The sequence below is a fragment of the Oreochromis niloticus genome, linkage group LG15 (assembly GCF_001858045.2).
Source record: "Oreochromis niloticus isolate F11D_XX linkage group LG15, O_niloticus_UMD_NMBU, whole genome shotgun sequence".
Classification (NCBI taxonomy): domain Eukaryota; kingdom Metazoa; phylum Chordata; class Actinopteri; order Cichliformes; family Cichlidae; genus Oreochromis; species Oreochromis niloticus.
The window spans coordinates 24,712,885-24,734,081 of NC_031980.2; the positions used below are offsets into that span (position 1 = coordinate 24,712,885).

At 41.3% G+C, this 21,197-nt stretch overlaps 1 protein-coding gene across 1 annotated transcript in view; it reads right to left on the bottom strand.

Moving 5' to 3' along the window:
* Positions 1 to 887: 887 nt before the first annotated feature.
* nmbr (neuromedin B receptor) overlaps positions 888 to 21,197 on the bottom strand; it is a 72,642-nt gene continuing 52,332 nt past the window's right edge. Inside the window, exons 4-5 of the mRNA XM_005452453.4 lie at positions 15,326 to 15,564; positions 888 to 11,302 (exon numbers count right to left, since the gene is read on the bottom strand). Of these exons, the coding sequence (XP_005452510.1) occupies positions 11,143 to 11,302; positions 15,326 to 15,564 (399 nt within the window). The 3' untranslated portion in view covers positions 888 to 11,142. The remainder of the gene's footprint in view (positions 11,303 to 15,325; positions 15,565 to 21,197) is intronic.

The following is a 21,197-nucleotide window of genomic DNA, read 5'->3' on the forward strand; positions in this document are numbered from 1 at the left end:
AAAAAAACAACAGCCTTAATAAAAGTAGAGTAGGAAACAGGGTTCATCACATCATCACTTCACAACCAGATAAGCTCCACAGTACAGGATAATAGTCAAAAACTCCACTCCTGTTAAAGCGCTAGCTTGATGTTCCAAGTTTCAGCCTGTCTTTACCAACTCACCATGTGCCAACATGAAGGGTAACTGCTGTGAGGAGATATATTTTAACCCATACAGTCTGAACCTGGTAGTTGATCATGCCTAAACTAAACCTGTAGGTGAAAGGAGCAGTAAAAAATGTGTGATAAGTTTGGGATAAAGACAAAGTTGAACCACTACAAGTGCAGTGTGAATCTACCTGTGTTACTCTTGTAGCCCAGAATGGGTGAGCACGAATTATCCACCCAGAGTTTTCCGCTCTACAGCCAAACCACCAGTCAGAGAGTCGGTCTTCCCAGTGTGGTTCACAGGCTCTTCCTCAGCTCCTCAGTAAGGCTCTTCTGCTGACGTCTTTTCTTCTCGTTCCCAGTGTTTCGCTGCTGGCTGAAAAGCACTCACTTACCTCATTACTGAACCACTCTCGGTGAGCTAGACCATACCCTGGAACCTCCTCTAGATCTCTCACCTGTCTGTTCACCATCCATTGTTCCCTGGGAAACAAGCCAGTGGAACCCTACAATCCTACAAACTCTTCTGGACTTCGAAAGCTTCCCCCTCCTCCGTTCCCTTACAGCTGCCATCTCATTTTTTGTGTAAAACAAATGCTGTTAAAACTTTTGTTTCTTTGTGCTTGATGTGAGCACTGAGCTTTTCATGTCATGGCCAAATGGTTAAAAACATAAAAATCCATAATGTTTTCAATGCAAACGGGCTACAGCTCTTTCATACACACACACAAAGCTGGAAACCTGTGACTGTACTTTATTAGGGTTACATTACAACATGCATCAGTGCGGTGGCAGCATATTCAGAAAGGTAACATCTGCAAAGCATCAAAACACAAAAATACAGAAAGCTGAAACAGGAAAACACAAATTTAACATTATTAAACTAGAACTCTGATAATTAAACATCTTTACACAGAAAATTTCACACAGTTCATTTTTCATTTGTTTTAAATGACAGCTGAGCACATAACTGTCTTCTTTCTGTTTCAGGCACAATGCAGAAAGTTTTCATCATTCAGGTCTCATCAGTGATGCGCCACCGTTTCTTTTAGCTTTAATTTTCTTTTAGTCACATAAATCTCACATTGACACGTTCACATAGGTCACCTTCTCCTTTTGAACTACTCTTCTGTTTTTTCTTGGAAGGAGAACAGAACCTGTGATCCTTTGAACCCATCTAATTAAAGTCTTTAATATTATAATTGTGTGTTTGTCCCCTTAGACCAACATGAACCGTGTCCTTATCTCCCCTCGCACCACTGTGACACAAATGGCAATATAAAGCAAAGTTTACCGACAACCACTGGTTACTAATTCTTCCTGTGTGGCTCTCATTGGACAAGCAGTTAACAGGCCCGGCATACCTTTTCTTTGTCTTATTCTTCTTTCTTTGTCTTACACCCCCAGAGGTGTGTCGGGCCTAATTGATTTAAAATCGCCTCTCATTTTCCAACACTGAAAATTAATGATGAGTAATAATAATACCCTCCATACCGCATAAATTTGATCAACTGGTTATATTGCAGTGTGTAATACTGCTGTAGTTACTGTCTGTACCTACTGTTAACACAGTACAGTCTCGTGTTAAAAACTAAATTTCAACTAGTTTTATTCCTGGAACCAGTGAAACCAGATGAAACTTTGTGGTTTTAGTCTTGTTGTATTTTCAGGGACTCTTTGCTTCAGTTTTTATTAGTTATGTTTGTTCTGCCATCACACAAGCAGGAGGCCGGTTAGTGAGCACCAGTCATGGAAAAACATTTATTCCCCAGCTGTTGCTGGCACTCGCTGTGAAATGAGTGGCTAAGTTCTCAGTGTCAAACCTACACTGGTTTTAGTTTTTCCCTCACTGGTTGCCGAGCAGTTGCTGGAGGATGCTTGGTGTTACCGGCTGCTGCTGCACCGTGAACCTCTTTGTGGTTGCTTTGCTTGCAAACAGAGTGCTAGTGTCACCCATGGTTTGGATGGAAGATTCTAAATGGTCTGGAAACACTGCAACTGCTTGCCGAGCAGTAGTGAAACTGAGCAGAGTGTGACACAAACAGGAACCTGAGACCGTTTGCCTTCAAAATAAGAGTTGTGCTGTGTTGGTCGCAGTGGTAAAGCACAGCTTTTACTTTGAAGTCCAATGCTCTCATTTTCCAGTTCCAGCTGCAGTAAAACTTGAAAAAGTGGTTCGTTAGCAAATTGGCGTCTTTCATGCAAACTACAGGAAACTGCAGCAATCTACTACTGACCACAGCAATCACAGGGTAGAAGGAGATGACCATGATTTGGTTAAAAAAGAGGAATATTTTTCTTGTACACAACACTGACACTAACATGCATGTCTTTGGACTGTGGGAAGAACCCACAGAGACCCACAGAGGGGTGAACAAGAAACCTCCACACAGCAAGAACCCAGCCAGCTGGTGCATTCAAACCTAGCACCTTCTACTATATTTTATTTTGATTTATAAAACAGTTCAGTGAAAAGAAAAAGCTCCACGATTGTACCTTCTTTGATTGTGAAATGTAAAGCTAATTTTTTACAGTGTGGTCAGTATTTGTCTAAAACAGTAAGTCACTATAATGCCTAACAAACACTCGGGAGGAAACATTCATTTTGTTGGCCTTTTGAGAGGCAGTGACTTCATTATTTTGCTGCTCCTGTGAGTATTTGTAGCAGCAGGATCGGTCACTGTGAAAACACTGCAGTGAAAGCTAATATTCAAGATATTGCTAGTAATTAAGAACGTGTCAGTGGGAGCAACAGAGACTCACTGATGTGTTTTTAAAAGACAATAATTGAGCTGTTTGGCACAGAGGGGTGAAGATAAGGCTTTGGAAACAAAGAAAGCTGCCCCCATCTCTGAAATGTGAGCGATATCTGCAGCTTTTATGAAACTTGTCTAATAATGGGCATGTTTCTCTCTGTCTAATTGCTCAACTTGATTACATATAATCATCTTCTTTCCCCACTCACCGATGTCTTTACTCTGCAGCTGGGAACCCAAATGACCACACTCAACCACCTTTCGGCTGCACCACCCAGACATTTTTTTCAGCTCACAAAGAAGCTTCACTGATATATATCTATATGCATATTACATCAGGCTAAAGTCATTTTTTACTTCTTCATGTTTGCTAAATCTTCAAAGATTCTAAATCAATGTGTAAATAAATATATAGAATAATAATCATAAAAAATAATAAAATAATCACTTTCTATAAATTTATAAGTTGAAGATATCACAAGTTTTATTCATCGTGTTTTGAAAACATTTTAAGTCATGAAACTTATAATAAAAAATGTATTATTGTGGGGTCTGCCTTACAATATAAAGGGCCTTGAGGTGACTGTTGTTGTGATTTGGCGCTGTATTGAATGTATTGAATTGAAATGAATTAAAAGCACACAGACAGTCGCCAACATCATCTTTTGCCTTCTTGTTTGTTTTGTGTCTTATTTAATGATCTCTCCTGCGTTATTTTGTATCTAAGGCTGTATTACAGGTTTAGTAAGCTACGGTATGAGTCAGTCTGCATTATCTGTACTCTGTGCAGTGTTTATGATCTTTTTATTGTGTTTTAGATAACCATTTGGAGATGTGGCCGAGGACAGCAGATTAAAATTAGCCTGTAGGGCAAACTGTGGCTCATGCACTGCTACTTTCCTCTGGATCGATGAATACAGTGCTTGTTAAATAAATGAAATGAGGAAGAGGGAGGTTTCTTGGACCTAAATGTTCTCACCCAGATATTCTCTGTCAGACCTGTTTTAAAATCATCTCATTATCAGCTGCACGGAGGTAATATATGGGCATGCAGCACCTTGTTTCCAGCTCTCTCCTATGAGAGATAATGCGAACATGCATTCAGCACCGCATGAGTTTTCAATTACATTCAGGCCATATCTTTGATTATGCAGCAGCCTCATCCACACTGTGATCTCAAGTGTGACTGGAAATGAAAGAAATAAGCAAAGCAGTTTTTACTGCTGTAAGTTAGTGTAGTGAAGCATGATGGGACGGAGGGCGGCTGGCCCAGCACAGTGTGTTTAAGACTCCCTTCATCCAGGTTAATTCCACCCAGGCTGCACTGCTCCTGCTCCCTGCAGACTGAGCGACATCCAAGTTCTCCTTTTCTTTAAAGACTAAAAAACTTGAGCACTATGATGCGCACAAGTCATTTTGTTTCTTAGCTTTTAATGTAGAAGAATTGTTGAGTGTGGTGCTGTAACAGGATGCCACTATTACAACAAGTCAGCTTAACTGGATTTCTTTCCCTCTAAGATATTCCATGATCAGCTGGAAGTGGTATCACTCCAGCATTAACATCAGCACAGAAACTGTGAGCTGGGTGGTTCATAGTGGGTTTCCATGGTAACGTCTAGGCGGCCCAGTGTTTTTATCCATGTAGTATATGTTGAAAAAAATAGACTTCTCAGTGACGCTTTAATCATATTATTCATCCTTGGCATTTTCCTGCTACAGATCATTACTCATTAGCTGAAATAAACACCAATACACCCAAGTTAAGCTCCCATCTGCCCACAGCATCATCGTGTTTCTGGTGCTTTGACCAGAACGATCCTATGCAGATGTTTATTATATTTTTTAGCAAACTGAGCTGAAAAATGAAGCCGAACACTGGACTTGCTCCACTTGATGCTGGTCCAACAGTGATTCAGGCCCATTTCAAATCACTGTAAAGATGATCATGTTTACAGCCTGCAGGTATATAACTAACAATTTTCAATCAAAACTATAGAAGATATTAAAATAATAAATACAACTTAAACTTAATTAGGTGTTTGGGACATTTCTGCTTTGACCAACTCAAAGTGGCTTCAAAAATCCTCATGTTGATGTTTCAACAAACCATTTCTGCTGCTATTTTCATCTTTTAAAGACAGTTACTACTTAACATACAAAATAATAATACAATGACAGAGTACACCTTGGAAAACACCTTGTCTCACATTCATGCTCGATTTCTGTCGTATTTAAGTCTAAACCACCTGATCAGCCCTACAGTGCTGTGAAAAAGTATCTGCCCCCTTTCTGATTTCTTAGTTTTTGCCTTTCAGATGATGAAACAAACTTTAACATTACACAAAAATAACCTAAGTATTTATATATATGCTTCAGTTCAGTTTCACCAACCACACCCAGGCCTAATTTCTGTCAGACCCACTAAATCAAGAAATCACCTAAAACAGAACCTGTCTGACAAAGTGAAGCTGGCCAGAAGATCTCATTAAGCAGCACATCATGCCACGATCTAAAGAGACATCTGAGAAACAAAGTCAATGGCATCTATCAGTCTGGAAAGGTGTCCAAAGACTTCATCCACAAATGGTGAAGTCAGAGAACAGTGCTGAACCTTCCCAGGAGTGACCAGACCCCCCAAAAACATCTTGCCCCTTCTTCAGAACTGAAGAAGCTTCTCGGATGAGAGATGAAAGGTCCTCAAGAAACGCCACTTTTCTTTCCAGGCTCCTTAGACCAACCTGCCAAAATTAGACCCCTAACCTTAGACCCCTAACCAAAATTACTCCAAGAACGCATAGACAACTCATCCAGGAGGTCACAGAAGATCCAGAACAACATCTAAAGACCTGCAGACTCAGTCGGCTCAGTTAAGGTCAGAGTTCATGATTCAACAGTAAGAAAGAGACGTGGCAAAAATGGCCTCCGTGGGAGAAAAACCACTGCTGACCAAAAAGATCACAAAGACTCGTCTCACATTTGCCAACAAAAATCTGGATGATCCCCCAGACTTCTGGGAAATATTCTGTAGACTGACGAGACAAAAGCTGAACTTTCTGGAAGGTTTGAGTCCTGTTACATCTATATCAAACTACCAGTGTTTCATAAAGAGAAAATCACAGCAGGAGTCAGACACGGTGCTGGTAGTGTGATGGTCTGGGCTGCTCTGATGCCTAAGGATGACTTGGTGTGACTAATGGAACCATGAATTCTGCTCCATACCAGAAAATCCTGAAGGAGAATCTCCTCGAGCAGTCACGTTATGCAGCAGGACAATGATCCACAAACACAGTAGATAATCCACCTCTGTGTTTGTGTGTGTGTGTGTGTGTGGCGATGTCCTGGATTTCCTGGGACACCAGGTCTAGAGAGTGTGTCCTGCCGGGACATGCAGCGGATCAGCCTCGTCTGTGGGAGCTACTTGGGAGAGTGGCTCAGCTTGCGTCGACGCCTGATCGTTGCAAGAGTTCCCGTTAGTTTCCCAGCAAGACAGTCAGTAAGTGTGAGTTTGCCGCAATTGTGAATGTACTAATGGCTGCCCCTGTGATTTCCCAGGAGGAAACTAGAGGGCAACAAGCACGCTGTACAGAGGCACAAAGGGAGCGGAAACACGGAGCACGGACACTGGGAGAAGGTTATTATTTACCTCACTGTAAATAAATGCACTGCATTCATTACAGAGAGTCCTGCATTTGCGCCCTACTTTCCCTGCAACCCCACACAGCTGATGTTTAGACGCATCCACACACACAGTAGGTGTTAGTCGGTGCGTGCATTCATAGTTAATGTCTGAGCAGATAGCATACTTTTTTCTTTGTTTTTTCAAAGAGCTTGAAAATGGTCTGGGTATTTGGTAGAGGTAAACAAAAAGTCTGAAGATGACACAAGAAATCATGACCTGAGAACCTCGAATGACCCACTGCTTTCCTTTTCTGTAGTCCACTGTCAGAAAGTGTGACTGTGGATAGTTTTAAAGAGACAGACAGACGCCCTCTAAACAGAAGCATGATTATGAAGTGAAGTCTCGCAGAAACAAACAGAGCAAAGTCAAAAAGGTGAAGCAGAGAAGGAAGGATTTCAGATTTCAGGACCGGAACAGCTCTTTCTCATTACGTTTGTCATGGACACAGTTTGATAGATTGCTATGATTGGATGTGGTGGGGGAGCTGCTGTTATCACACAGTGCTTAAATAATGCTTAAATAATCAGATTAAATAGTTGTTAAGGCCTGGTCCATTTTAATAACATTCAATCAGTCTCAAATTCTGGTTTCAGTTTGTGGAAACTCTTACAGAGTGTAGCTGATCCTTTTATAAAGTTAGACATATACAAGCTGGACCGACAGATTGCATGATTCTGAACAGAAACCCAGGGTGGGCAGCTAGCTTTGAAACACTCCTTCAAATGCTCCTTTCAGGTCAAGTTTGAGGTGCTCTTCGGTTTGCAGGCACAGAACAGGCTGACAGCTTTCCTCACAGTCAGCAGTTCAACAAAGCAGGTGTGATACATGAACCCAGATTAACTGCTCGATTCCTTTCAGTGGTTCTTTATATCTGAGAAAAAACACATATTATGGAGAGATCTTGGCACTGGAACATAAACTGATTGGACAAATAATATGTGGTTTAATGAGCTGAGACGTGGAATAGAGCTGCAACAAGCCGTTTGACTGTCTGAGTCCCTTTTCAGCCAAGAATGCCAATCATCAACCTTTAGTTCTCAGATCTGACAACCTGCAGCTAGATTTCATGGGAAAAAAAGCCAAGCTTTCCAAAGCTCAGAGGAAAAGTGGAACTTAAATTAATTTTTAAAGTGGATATGAGTCACTTTTTTAAACTACAAGAAACAGACAGAAGCCTTGCTGTATGTAGCCTTCTGTGAGCATCCTTCTAATTCTTTGTAGATTGAAATTCTTTAAAAAGTTCTGAGCTACACTAAAAACTAAAACGTTCCTCTTTCTTCCATGGCCAGATGTTTTGGCATGACTGTCAGCACACCAGCCTCCTTAAAAGACAAAACGGTCATTTATAGCCCTGGCAGCAATGACAGCGTACAAAGTGACAAGATGAACATGATAGCGGCTCAGAGATGCTGCTCGTTCCACTAAACCGACAAAAGACTCAAGCAGATGCCACTGAAGTGTGTATCCATCTGCACTGTTGCCCTTTAATGGTGACATGAAACACACACAGATTACTATATTTTCACTAGTTAAGAGTTTTCAAGCCATGCGTGGTTTATCACTGGCCTGATTGAATCCATACAGGTTCTGATGAAGGTTATTCTGTGAAACGGAGCCATGGTCAAACCATAAGGTTTAGCAGATGTGACAAACCACCCGCTGTCCATCCACCCACTGCCCGGTGACAGCTGCCTGCACGCTGTAATTTCAGCTTCTTACATTTGATTGTCTAATTTAAAAGCTACGAGCCTGAGGTGACGACCAGCAGCCAGGCTGCCCTGTAACCTGTCCTCTCTCCACTTTAAATAAGCCTTTAAAATACATTTATTTCTACTAAAATATGCCAATGATGCTGCAGATTGGTGTGTGAATGTGTGCCCGTGCAGAAGCATTTATTACGTGAGTGTCTGACATTCAAACAGGATTTTCCAGCACAGGAAGGTGAAGCATGCACGATATCAAAGAAAACACACAAAACACGGTAAACGGGACGTCACAGCATCTCTTTGAAAATATGGCACGCTGATCTGTGCACAGATACTCCATCAGCTGTTCACGCTAAGGCAGAAGCACAAAGCTCTGTTAGCCTTTGCATCCACCAGGAAAGGCTTATTATCAAAATCTGATTCTGCGGTGACTGCAGTGACAGGTGAGCAAGATATTGCCGGGTGATGATGGTAATCTTGTTCCATGGATGGGTGAGGAGCTGCTCCTGATTGTTAACAGTCGGTAACAGGATTAATTGAGGCGATCAAAAATGAGCATGAGTGTGTCACAGCTCTTTCCTCAAGAGCATAAGTCTGTGTAATTCTTTATTTCACAGGTCCATAAAAATTTGTGATGCAATTAGTTATTATGGAAGGAAAAGAGAGTTCAGACTAGTCACTCTTACTTCATAACCCGAGGAGTCTTCATGAAGTGCACGGCAGGGCGATGCTTTGCATGTGGGATTTATCTACAAGCAGGCTAACAATTAATTCATGAAATAATATTTGTTTTGAAGCAAAGCACTTCCTATAATTTAGCTCTTATTAATGTTCTAGAACACCCTGAATCCACATTTAAAGCCCTCTAGTTTCTATGTTGCTTTAAAGGCTTCTTAAATTGGAATCAATCTGCTTTTCCCTTTTTTCACTTACATCTCCGGTTCCATTGTCAAATACTCTCGTGAGCCAAATCTCCAAATATTGATGTCAGTGAAATTTGTAATACCTCTGGAGGTCACCTGTGATCATCAAAGTATGCATCACATTTGAGCCAATAATAAAATCCAGTGTTGGGCTGAAGTGTGTCGAGTCGGTGGTTCAGTAAAAATCTGTTTTTTCTTCTGCTTCTCTCAGAGTTGTGAAGGCCGATATAAAAGAAAGCCTGGAATCGTGCCACTACCCTCGGCAAGTAAAACCACTCACAGAAAAATACATTTCAAACCTATCAGGAGAGCAAAAGTCTCTTAAAGCTTGAAGGATAATGAGACAGTTGACATGAAAAGCACGACGCTGCGAGGAACAGTTTGCTGCCTTTCAAAAGACTCTGCAGTTTATTGGCAGCCAAACAACAACAACATTAAAGTCTGCAGTTCGAAAACAGAAACATCAGGAAATCTGAGTAAAACAGAGACTCTGCTGATGTGAGCAGACGGGTTCAGGTTCCCCTTCTAACACCAAAACTATGGCAACAGCAGCATTTATTTTAAAATGAAAAGCAAGAGCTGCTGTTTGTTGGCTGTGAGGTGAGGGGAATTTCTCCTGTACAAATATACATTAAAGTGAATCAGCGATCTCACATCACTTCCAACAAGATCGTTTTCTTCTCATGAGTAAATCAAGAGCTGCAACTTCAGGCTCAGCTTAAGCTATCTGCCTGTCAGTCATTTTCTATCAGACCCAAGATACTTCGTCAGTTTGGCTAGCGACTCGATTTGAAGCAAGAGAAAGTGACCCGAAGCTTTCCAGCAGAGGATTATGGGTCACACTCTGTGCTCGAGCTTCTCAGGTTGGCGATGCTACCGCCTGCAGAAATAGGCCACACTGGGTACTTTCCTAACACCGAGCAGCACCTTGAGATTTGCTCCATGAAAACACAAACAGGACCTTGGTGAGGACAAATGCCCGCTGGCTTCCAGCTCAAACCGCCTGTGTTATTGTTCAAGGACCAGAGGGCTAACGAGAGCAGCCCTGCCAGACCCTATTCTCATCAGAGGTCCTTATGAGTTCAACACACACAGCAAGTTAAAGAGTTTAAGGCTGCTTCCACTAATGTGACATCCAGAAAAACTGAAGCTGGCACCAGAGAAGCACTTTTCACAAAAGTGTGTTTTAAGACTGTTAGCTGTTAAAACCTGGTGGATACAGCGAGCAACAGAGCCACAAAACAAAGCGCTATCAAACAGATTCAGGTTTAAGTCCATTCGTCTCCGAAGTGGTCTTAGCAGGAGTTCGGATAAAGACAGGCGACACCCCATCACTGAGGAGCATTCTCCGAGACATCCTTGGATAAGACATGAACATCTTTTCCTCTGAGAGTTCTGAAACTTGTTATCTGACCGCAGAAGACAAACAAGCCCACTCAGTGAAATCAACACTCAAAATGGCTTTTTAGATGAGTCCATCGACGGTGAACCTCCTGCCAGCAAAGCACAGAGAAACGAGCAATCGCTGCAGATATGCTAACATTGCAGCCATGCTGTCGGCTTTAACGTCTGTGAGGCATTTGTCACAAATTTGATTCCATCCATCTTTATTTTTTATCCAGTGACTGTTAATAAATCTGGAGAATCGTCCTGGAGAAAAGTGTTCTCAGTTTTTATACTGTCCGTGTTCGTCTAGTATTTCTAAGAGGCACTTTCTGTTTGGTTGCCAAGGTAAGGATGTAGACGATAAGTCTGATGGGAAAGGAGCGATTGCAGCCATTCAACTTGTATAAGACTCATGTCCGCTGTCCATCCCTCCACCCATCCATCCATTGCTGCTCCGCAACAGAAAACCTCTCCTACACTAGTCCAACGTTTCACACTCGGGAGGAGGTGAAGCTGAAAATGTCAGACTCTTAGCGTCCTGCTTCACAGAGCCACTTCCTGTCTGTTGGGGTTTCCATTGGCTGCCGGAGCGAGGGCAGCAGTGGGTGTGTTCTTCTTGATGGAGGTGAGGCGGATGTGGGAGGTGCTGTGCAGATAGCTGGCTTGGCGCTCAGGGCGAGGACCTCGACCACATCGCAGCTGACTGATGAGGAAGAAGAAAGCAAAACTCAGTGCAGATGTTAGGGGCTGGATTCCTGTTTACCAGATATTTTTATCATTAGGAGTTTGCATGAATGTGGGTTGAGGCGTAAACCTCTGAGTGGTCAGTAAGCCTCTGTATTCGATATAAACACCGGCCCATTTACCATTTCACAGATGAAGAGAGGTTTGTGGGGAACATGCAGTGTGCCTGCTGAAGCTGAAAGCATGTGAGATTAGCATGTTTAAGTTTTACAGGGTCGTAGTTTCGTGGCTGAAAGGGCAAAAAGAAATCAGGTCTGGTTTCCGTTTATTAGACTCATGTCACTGGATTCTGTTTTCATAAGCTGACATTTCAAACTTATCACTTCTTTGTTCCACTACAAAGAGTTTTATGCTTTTGTTTTATTATCTTGTCTCTGAAAGGTCTGAATAGCTCTGTGATAGAGAAGATGATTGTAGCGCTGGGACTACAGAGTTTTACTCAGTAACTGTCTTGGCAAAAGAACTCACAGTGATGGTTGCACATCTATCTTTTTCCATGTTTTAACAAAATTTTAACATTTAAACCTGCTGTGGAGGAGAGGATTGCTAGCTCTCCTCTGCCTTTCTCTGGCTCATTGCTGGGCGTCGTTGTGTCACTGCCGTCAGCCTAAATATCTGGAACTGTGCGCACTCGATCCTGCCTGCTCGATACCACTACTAGTGGTCAAAAATACAACAGTGTAATTTAATCTGTCTGCAGCATGTGAGAACATTCACTATGTTTAAGTTCTTCTTTCAGGTTTTAGCACAAATGTGGATCTGCATCTAGACAAAAGAACAACAACAAAAAAAAAACTCAGCACGGGAGTAAAGACTGGACTATTTATACACAGAGGGTTGATGGGGGAGTAAAAGAAAACAACTCAAAGACAGAGATGAAACAACCCAAAAGATAACCGCTAACCACCAACATAAAAGAAACATAGTGAAGGCATTAAACTCAATAAACTCCAAGCAGAAACCAGAAAACACAGAAACTCTTCACTCAAGAAGAAATAAAGCAAAACCCCAAAACTAGAAGCTCTACGATAATAATAACGAGTAATCAAAACAGGAATGCACTCTGACATTTCTGTAACAGAAGAACCTTCACAGAACTCACACAGGAAACTAAGAATTCAAATCTCCTTAAATACATCAAACCCAAGGACCACAGCACCGCTGTCGGCTGCTCCTGCTTTAAGTCGTAGCTCTGCAGTTTGGTTGTGTGCAGTTTTACTTTAATTCTCATTCAACAGTAGCTAACGAAGAATTTAGTTCTATGCTGATTTTTTTAACCAATAATTAATCATTGATTACAGCCTATATGGAAAATCTGCATCACATCAGCCACAGATGAATGCCTCTTTCCAAAGAACTATTAAAAACTAAAAAGAACTGGCATGCATGCATGTGCTGGAGATATTTTTCTTCCAAAAGTCATAATCCTCAGAAACAGGCACACATGTTAATTGGCTCTCTGGGTGCAAAAGGTGAAGAAACATTTCTGTACTTGAAGTAAATCCTCACACTTGGACCAATTACATTGTTCACCTGGTACATTCTTCGAAACAGGCAAATAGCTATAATTGCATCCCAAAGGCACATTTTACTTTTCCTGCGGCGTCTCTGCTGCTTCCAAGGTGTCACGACCTGCTGCAAATCTGAGCTGAATGAGAGAAAAGCCCGTCCCCGGGTCACGGTTTCCCGCTTTTTGGGAGGGCTGTGCCATGGTTACGGTGAAGAGTTTAAATTAGGGTTTCCATCGTGCGGAGGCAGAAACATGATGAGTTTCAGGAGGTTTAGTGGGAGAGGGAGTACTCAGGAGGAGTTTTAGAAAATGGCGAGGCTGTGATTATTTTTCAGCAAGTTATAAGAATCCATTCAGAGTGAAGAATGAAATACTCACTGTGTGGTTTTTATCTGAATGCTCAGTCTTGTATAAATGTTCGCCCTCTAGAAAGTTTTGATTAGACTGTGACTGCAGTTTCATGCGGTGTAAACACTCGGAGCACAAAACAACAGAAACACGCTGCCAATGCTGAGCAGCGTGGACGAAGCGTGGCCTCGGCGCGCCGAAGACGTTTCCATCCGTATCCTTCCACCATCTGTAAATCAGCTACAGTCACACTTTATTGATGCAATCGGTAAAGTAGTAAAGACTCATTGGAGCATTCAGCCTCTGCTTGTTTTCCACCTTTTTAAGGTGACAGCAGTTAATGTGAGCAGTAATACAGTGAGCTGTAGCAGCGTCCAGTAAATCAGCATGCCGTGAACGTTTCTACCGATAGTGAAGACAAACAGCAGCATTCACAGTTTCAATCTAATTTCTTCTTCAGTCGTCGACATAAAATAAACATGACCACGTAATTAAGCCTGTTTTATAGCACAGAACCGCCGAGACGAGCGCTGAACCTCCTGCATTCGCTGGCTGACATGAAGCATCTGCCTCTGCTTGATGATTTTGATTTTTTAAGCTGATGTTTGTAACTTTAACTCTGAATAACACACAATCCTGGCACCAGTGAATTTTAAATAAATGTAGAGCACTGACAGGCTGGTTGGCAAAATTACTGACATATTTCTGAATCATTGACTGACATCTTCAGTGGGAGCAGCTGAACCTGCAGCTGAGAGCAGAGTGAGAAAGTCAATTTTGGTCTTTTATAGACACTGAAAAAAATAAAGCAAGAAAATAGTTTTTTCCATATGTTTATTTTTATTATTATCCTTTATTATTTTTCTTTTCTGGGAGTTTTGTGTGTATCCAAATCAGTGCTGGATTTGGATTTTACTAATCCAAACGCTGCAGTGCAGTTATGAACAGTGTTGGTCAAGTTACATGAAAAAAGTAATCAGTAACTAATTACTGATTACTTCCCCAAAAAAGTAATCCCGTTACTTTACTGATTACTTATTTTCAAAAGTAATTAATTACTTAGTTACTTAGTTACTTTTTAAAAACACAATTTACAACCTGAATAGGTGATAAAGCGATAGATCTTTCAGCCCAATTCTACTTTTTCTGCATAATCCATCATACAAAATGTAATCAAATGGAAAAGTCTCTTTTTAAAACTTGTTTTATTAGTTTTAATCTTTTAACTTTATGCATCAAGCAAAAATTAAATCATATGCAACATTCTCTGACTGGAAGAAATTTGTTTAACATTTAAACCTATTTTCTGCATATTCCAGCACATAAAATAAAATATTTTTTTGTGTTTACACTCACTCTTTCAAATAGATGCAAGTAAAACACAGCAGAAAATAAATAAAGTCAAAGGCTAGTTGCTCTATTTTCACCTGTAAAGCAGGACTGGGGTAGGCGGAGGTTTGCCCTGGTGCAGGTGTGCTGCAGCAGTCAGTTGAAGACTCCGCGAGTTTCTCTGTGAAGTTCCCATTACAGTCGTAGCGCACTCGGTGCTTGCTTGGAAGTTAAGGGGGTTTTTTTCGCTGTAAAAAGAAGTTTTCTTCCCACGCACAACGGACACTAATGTTTTTGTCACTTTTTATGGAATCAAACTCAAAATAAGGTCAGTACTTCCACGCTTTAAACGCTGCACGCTCATACTCTCTCCCGTACTTGATATATTATCCATTGTTGATCTGCACACAGTTGTTGTCACGAACGTCGCACTCGCTTAAACTCACGGTTTTAGTAACGCAGTAACGCAGTGTTCCTACGGGAAAGTAACGGTAATCTAATTACCGTTTTTGCAATGGTAATCCCTTACATTACTCGTTACTTGAAAAAAGTAATCGGATTACAGTAACGCGTTACAAGTAATGCGTTACTGCCCATCTCTGGTTATGAATAACACTCCGCAGGAGCACAGCAGTGTGCACACTTTGGAAATATTAAAGGTGGAACTTTCTCGCCATATTGTTTGTGAGATGTTTGAGAACAGTGTCATCTGCCGGTCTCGATTCTCTGGGGCAGTGCAGGGATCTGGTTAGGTAACATAACCATCACAGGTAAAAGCACCTGAATAACTCTGACCTGTTGAAGTGTCTGCGGAAACTCTCACTGAGCAGGTAGAGCGCGAAGGGGTTGACGCAGGACGAGGAGAAGCTGAGGACCCGGGCTAGAAGAGTGATGACGAGGTGGGCCAGCGACAGATCCATCTGGTGGTAGTGGAAGGAGCGGTACATGTAGAGGACGTGGTTTGGGAACCAGCACAGGGCGAACAGGCCCACAAAAACCAGCACGATCTTAGCCAGACGCTTCCTCGTCTCCATCTGGAAGAAAAGGATTTACAGCGATGAGACATCACAAGCTGGAGAGCCTGAACACAAAACAGTTTTCAGTAAACAAAGCTGAAAGCTTTCCAAACTGCATCTTCAAATGGAACTCACTGGATCTCACATGAGCAGACCTCTCTGTGGTTCATTAGAGGAAACATGAGCTGTGGAGGATGTCTGCATGTTAAACTGTCTGATTCTTATAGTTTGGCCAGGGTCACAATGAGAGCATGTGGAGGGGATACAAACTTTGACAGGGGGGCAAATGGCTCAACAAAAGCAGGAGGGCACATTCACGCTGTCTCTTATGTGCACAGTTACACTTGCACACATCCACAACGTCTATAAACACAGGTTATAAACTAAGATGCAACGAACACAAAAACTTTAAAGGTGCATTTAAAACACACACACAGTCTTTAATAAAGGACTTTCCCTTCATGATTTCTTAGTTCTTTCTATATTTGTCTCAGTTTCGTGTTTCAGATCATTACAGACATGTTAGTATGAAACAAAGATGGGGTGTGTGTCTTTGTCACAGACTCTGAGCTCAGAGTGTCCTCCACTCATTTCCAGTTGTTTTGCAATTTTCAAGTGAGGTCTTTAAAGATTTAAAGGCAGCAGCAGTTTAATGACCTGTTTTTGGATCCATTCAGAATAAAGGGAACTTCCCAAAGTCTGCCTTTGATGGCCCATCAGCTCCATCCGCTGCAGTGCCCTCCTCAGTAACTGCTGCAGAAACACTCAGCTACTATGATATGTTGTTACTCCAGTAACTTTTCAATGTTTAACTGTTCCCATTACGGCCTTTACTTATAGCTGTAAAAGCGTGTCAGTAGAATTCAGCTGAGGGGGCACAGTGACCTTTTTGGACACTCCTGGCCCCCAGGGATGGTCCCTAATGCAGAAGCTCATTTTGGCTAAAGGTCTTTCTCTGTTAGAGTGACTCGTGCCTGCTCCCGTCTGTATGCAGGGCCACAGCCACACATACTCGAGGCTTTGTTGGTCATCCCTTTTAAGGACATTCAATGATTTGGGGACATATGTCTGAACACTGCTGCAAACGTATTAAGACGGGTGTGTTGGAGTCCATCCCAGGCATACATTTTATTTATTCTTTCTGAAATGTGTAACTTTTATACATTTTTCATAGAAATTTCTTTGCAAAGAAAAACACAGAATCAGGAACCAGGTGACAGTTAAACAAGAATGGCAGCTTCCCAAGTAAGTCACCTGCATCATTCAAGTTTTTGTTTAAACCTTTTGCTTTTATAACCTCATGCTTGGATTACTGCAACTCCCCTTTAATAGGGGTTGGCCAGGGGACTCTGTCACACCTGCAAAATGCTGCGGCATAGTTTTTAACTGGTAAAAGAAAATTTGAGCATATTACTCCGAGTCTTCTTACACTGGCTTCCAATTTAATTTAGGATCGCTTTTAAAATCCTTTTACTGTTTTTTAAATCCTTAAATGGTCTGGCGCCTGTATATTTGTCCGATGTGCTGCCGTCCTATGTCCCCCCTTGTTCACTCCAGGCAGCCGAGCAGCTGTTGCTCTCAGTCCCTAAATCACAGCTGAAACTTCTCTATTGTGGATCCGAAGCTTTGGAATGATCTTCCTCTTCACGTCAGGCAATCTATGTCAGTGGTGGTCTTTAAATCCAGGTTAAAAACTCATTTTTTTATTTGCTGGCTTTTGACGCACTGGGTAACTGACATTGTTATTTTATTGTTATTTATTTAGTTATTTATTGTATTTCGAGTTCTCTTTATATTTCTGCTGTACAGCACTTTGGTTGACCATGTGTTGTTTTTAAAGTTACCATACTATAAATAAATTATAGTATGGTAAACTTTTGAAGGTTTAAACCTGTCTTAACCTCTAATTTTTTTTCCTTATTATTTACTTTATTTTTGTAGTAATGTTTTGTTTTAGGTTTGCTGTGACAAATGTCTTCAGTCACTGAGTCGTTTGTCCAACCCTCTATCTGTTCTCACACACACACACACACACACACACACACACACACACAGTATAACTTGTACGCTTATTTATATGATGTGATTCTCCAATAATACAACCTATGTTCAGTTTTCTTGTGTTTCCCTGCCTGCACACATTTGTTTGGCTTGATTTTTAGTCTTTGGAGGATAAAGTCATTACTGCATGGATTGTCTCACTAATGAGTGTTTTTGCAAAACTCAGTGTTGGCTAATTAGAATTTAAGAAAACCCACCATCTCCTCCCTGAACACCATAAAAAAAGAACGTTTGTCACACAGGTTGAGTATGAATATTTTGTGACAGCTGGGATGTTCATGAAAAGCTTTCCATCATTATGGTTTTGCTTTTTTCTGTGTCTGATGGCTCTGCTTAAAACATATTATTTGTTGGAAGTGAGCAGCATATAAATATGGAGACTGAGCTGCATTTAAAGATGAAGAATAAACCTTTCTGGAGACCAAAGCAGAGTAACAGCTCTCAGGGAGGAAGCTGAAGTGGATGGATGGGTCAGCGTCCACCAATCAGACGTGCTGGTTTATTTTAATAATGACTGCAATCTTCCCACAACCTCAGTCATTTTTGTTTGTGATTGCCGATCAGAAAACAACATGCAATTCTCACTTTAAAGCACCGTCACACCAAACAAATATTCATGTAGGCCATTTCTTCTTACAGTCTGATGCTGATTAGTTTTTAAAAAGTAAATCCACAGTATTCTTCCTCCAAGCAGACTCGGTGAGCCAAAGTTTCTATGGTAACTATCAGTCTTCATCAGTCGCACCAAAAGGCAATAGGACTTATTAGTACTTTTATGACTAATGAGTTGTCAGAAGTGGTGAGTCTCTCCACAGCATGTCCCATTTTTCTGTATTAAACACTTGTAACTGTATTGAATGAATCCAGAAGGCAAACGGAGTTGAAACAGTAGCCTTCATAAATGGGTTTACATTTGAAAAAAGGTTCAATTTAGCCAGAATTCATGAGAAATTAGTCCTGTAAGTAATTAAAGTAAAACATATTTATATAGCGCTTTTTAGGACAAGAAATCAGTCACAAAGTGCTTTACAGAGATATTTAAAAAAAACGCCAAAATGAATACATAAGAACAAAATCAAAATCATTCCTAGACCTGACTGGAATCCTCTTCAGACACTTGTATGTAGCAGAGTATGTTGAAAGCATTTTGTACAGATGGGAGGCAATTAATAGATGCGTTAGACAGACAACAAAATAGACCATTACAGTAGTCGAAGCTGGAGGAGATGAAGGCAAGAACGAGAATGTCCAGTTCACTTTTTGAGACAACAGTCCTAAATTTAGGAATATGTCAAAGTAAGCGCAAGTCAGAAACTTGTTATGAGCATCAACAGTTAAAGAGTTACGTGTGCTAGCTTGAACAGTGGATGAGAAAGAGCTCCAGAAGGATAATTAAAGACTCAGTCTTATCTGTGTTAAACTACATAAAGCTATTTACCATCCAACCATTCACTGCATTAAGACAATCAGTTAAAAGCAGAGGCACAGTTGATGGCTGGATATACAATGAAAGTAACAAGTTACTTAATACTTGATAATTCAGCCACATCTTACCAGAAACTGCCCACTGAGTCATCATAGTGAAAAATAAAACTCTGTCCACAAACGCGTCTGAGCAGCATAAATTAAATGGGCTTACTTGTCTTTGTCCTCACAAATAGTTGAACCTACTAAACTACATGCTAATGCTAAAAATGGTGAAATGCTAACACTGGATTGTCAATGACAAGATGAAATCATGCTGCTTTTTGTTTGTCAGGCAGGACACAGAAATCCTTACAAGCAAACCTGAGAGATTCTCGCAGTAAAAACAGGTAAATGCAGCAGTTTTGCCCCTCGATTGTTTACTCTGGTGTAAAAATGTACTCAAGCTCGATGGAACTGATAGATTGACTCCCATTGGGACTTGCATATTAAAAGCAACGATGAAACGGATGGAAAACAGAATGAGTGATGGGCGGAGAGTCCAGAGAATGGATTTAGGATTATAATACCAGCAGATGCATGGAGCGTACGCCATCATAAGAGGAACTTGACCTTGTCAAGCTGATGCTCAGCGATTGTTAGAGACACATGGAAAAAGGTCAATCATGTCAGTCAAATGCATTTTACACAGGTCACCCATTTCTGCACGCCACAGTCCAGCTCGACACAAACACGCAAAAAATGTCAGCGGCGTTTCTTCAGAGCTTCTCTGTGTACGGCAGACGTCACACCCATCAGACCTGCTGGCTTTCTGATGCTCCTTTAAAAAGGAGAGCAGCACACCGACCTTCACCATTCCCATTTTAAAATCCTCATGAGCACAAATTAAACTCCGAGTGCATTCAACCTTCTCACTGCAAACACAGAAAGAAGTAGAAAATCAGCTCTGCAGTACGATGTTTGACACAAAAGGCCACACGGAGCACTCGGTGGAGGATTTTATTCCCCCTCAGGTGCACAGAGGTTTTTTCCTTCTCTGTGCTTGCATCTCTTTGATATTTCAGTGACTCGCCATGAACGTCACAGCACTGCAGCGAGACACAGTTTGTCAGTAACAATCAACCGGTGCAGAGTAACAAGGACCGGGGGCGATGTGTATGTCGACTTCATCATATCCTCTGCTGATTGGCTGTCACAGGAGTCACCTAAATCCTCTCGAGACTTGTTTAATTCTTTGAAGTTTCAATTTCACTCCTTTGACCAGGTTATGTTAGTTTTAAATTCTGTGTCATTTGATTTGTTAGTTTTACTCAAAGAAAGAAGAATTAATAGGCTCAAGTAAAGCTGTAGCGTACAAGTATCAATTTCATGGGGTAGAGATTTTTATTTGGGAAAATTTCATGTTTTTAAAGGGTAGAGATAATAGATTTTTAAATAGATTTTAACTGTAGTAAAACCCCTTCTGCCAGCATCTGCCAGCTTGATTAGCAGCATGAAGCCAGCAGCAGCTGAGAATTCGCAGCAGGACCTCCCGACAGCATCACCTCCCGACAGCATCACCTGCAACCTGCAGCCGCCACAACCAGCTGCTTCTCCTGCTCACATGAAAGTTTTCTGCTGCACTGTAACTTCACTCCTAACACCTGTTTCACTATTTATCTGGAGGCAGGTTTGTCTTGTTTTTAATTTCAGCAGCCAGTTAGCATGTGGTAACAGAGTACTAGGTATGTTTGGACAGGGTCAACGTCCTTGTCAAATATACTACTACAGCTAATAATAGTGGTCATAAGTGCTGTATTTTATTTCAGACATTGTCCATACAACACTGTTAGCACTTATTTACATTTCTCTGGCTCTGATATTCTCTGCTGATGTTTAAATGTTGTATCAAAGCGTAATCTGCACACAATAAGAGGATTGTCAGCACGTGAATAAATTAACTGAGGCGTACATGTGTTTCTTTTCCACAGTGAACCTCTTAAATGAACACATTGTGCTGCGTAAAGAACAGATGTGGCTTTCCAGCTACACATCATTAACAGCGCCCAGCTGCTTCTCACCTCGCCTGACTCCACCAATAAAGATGAGAAACGTTTGTAGAATAAAAAAAGTTAAAGCGACAGCAAACTCTGCTGATTGCAGAGCAGGAATCATCTCAGTGCTGC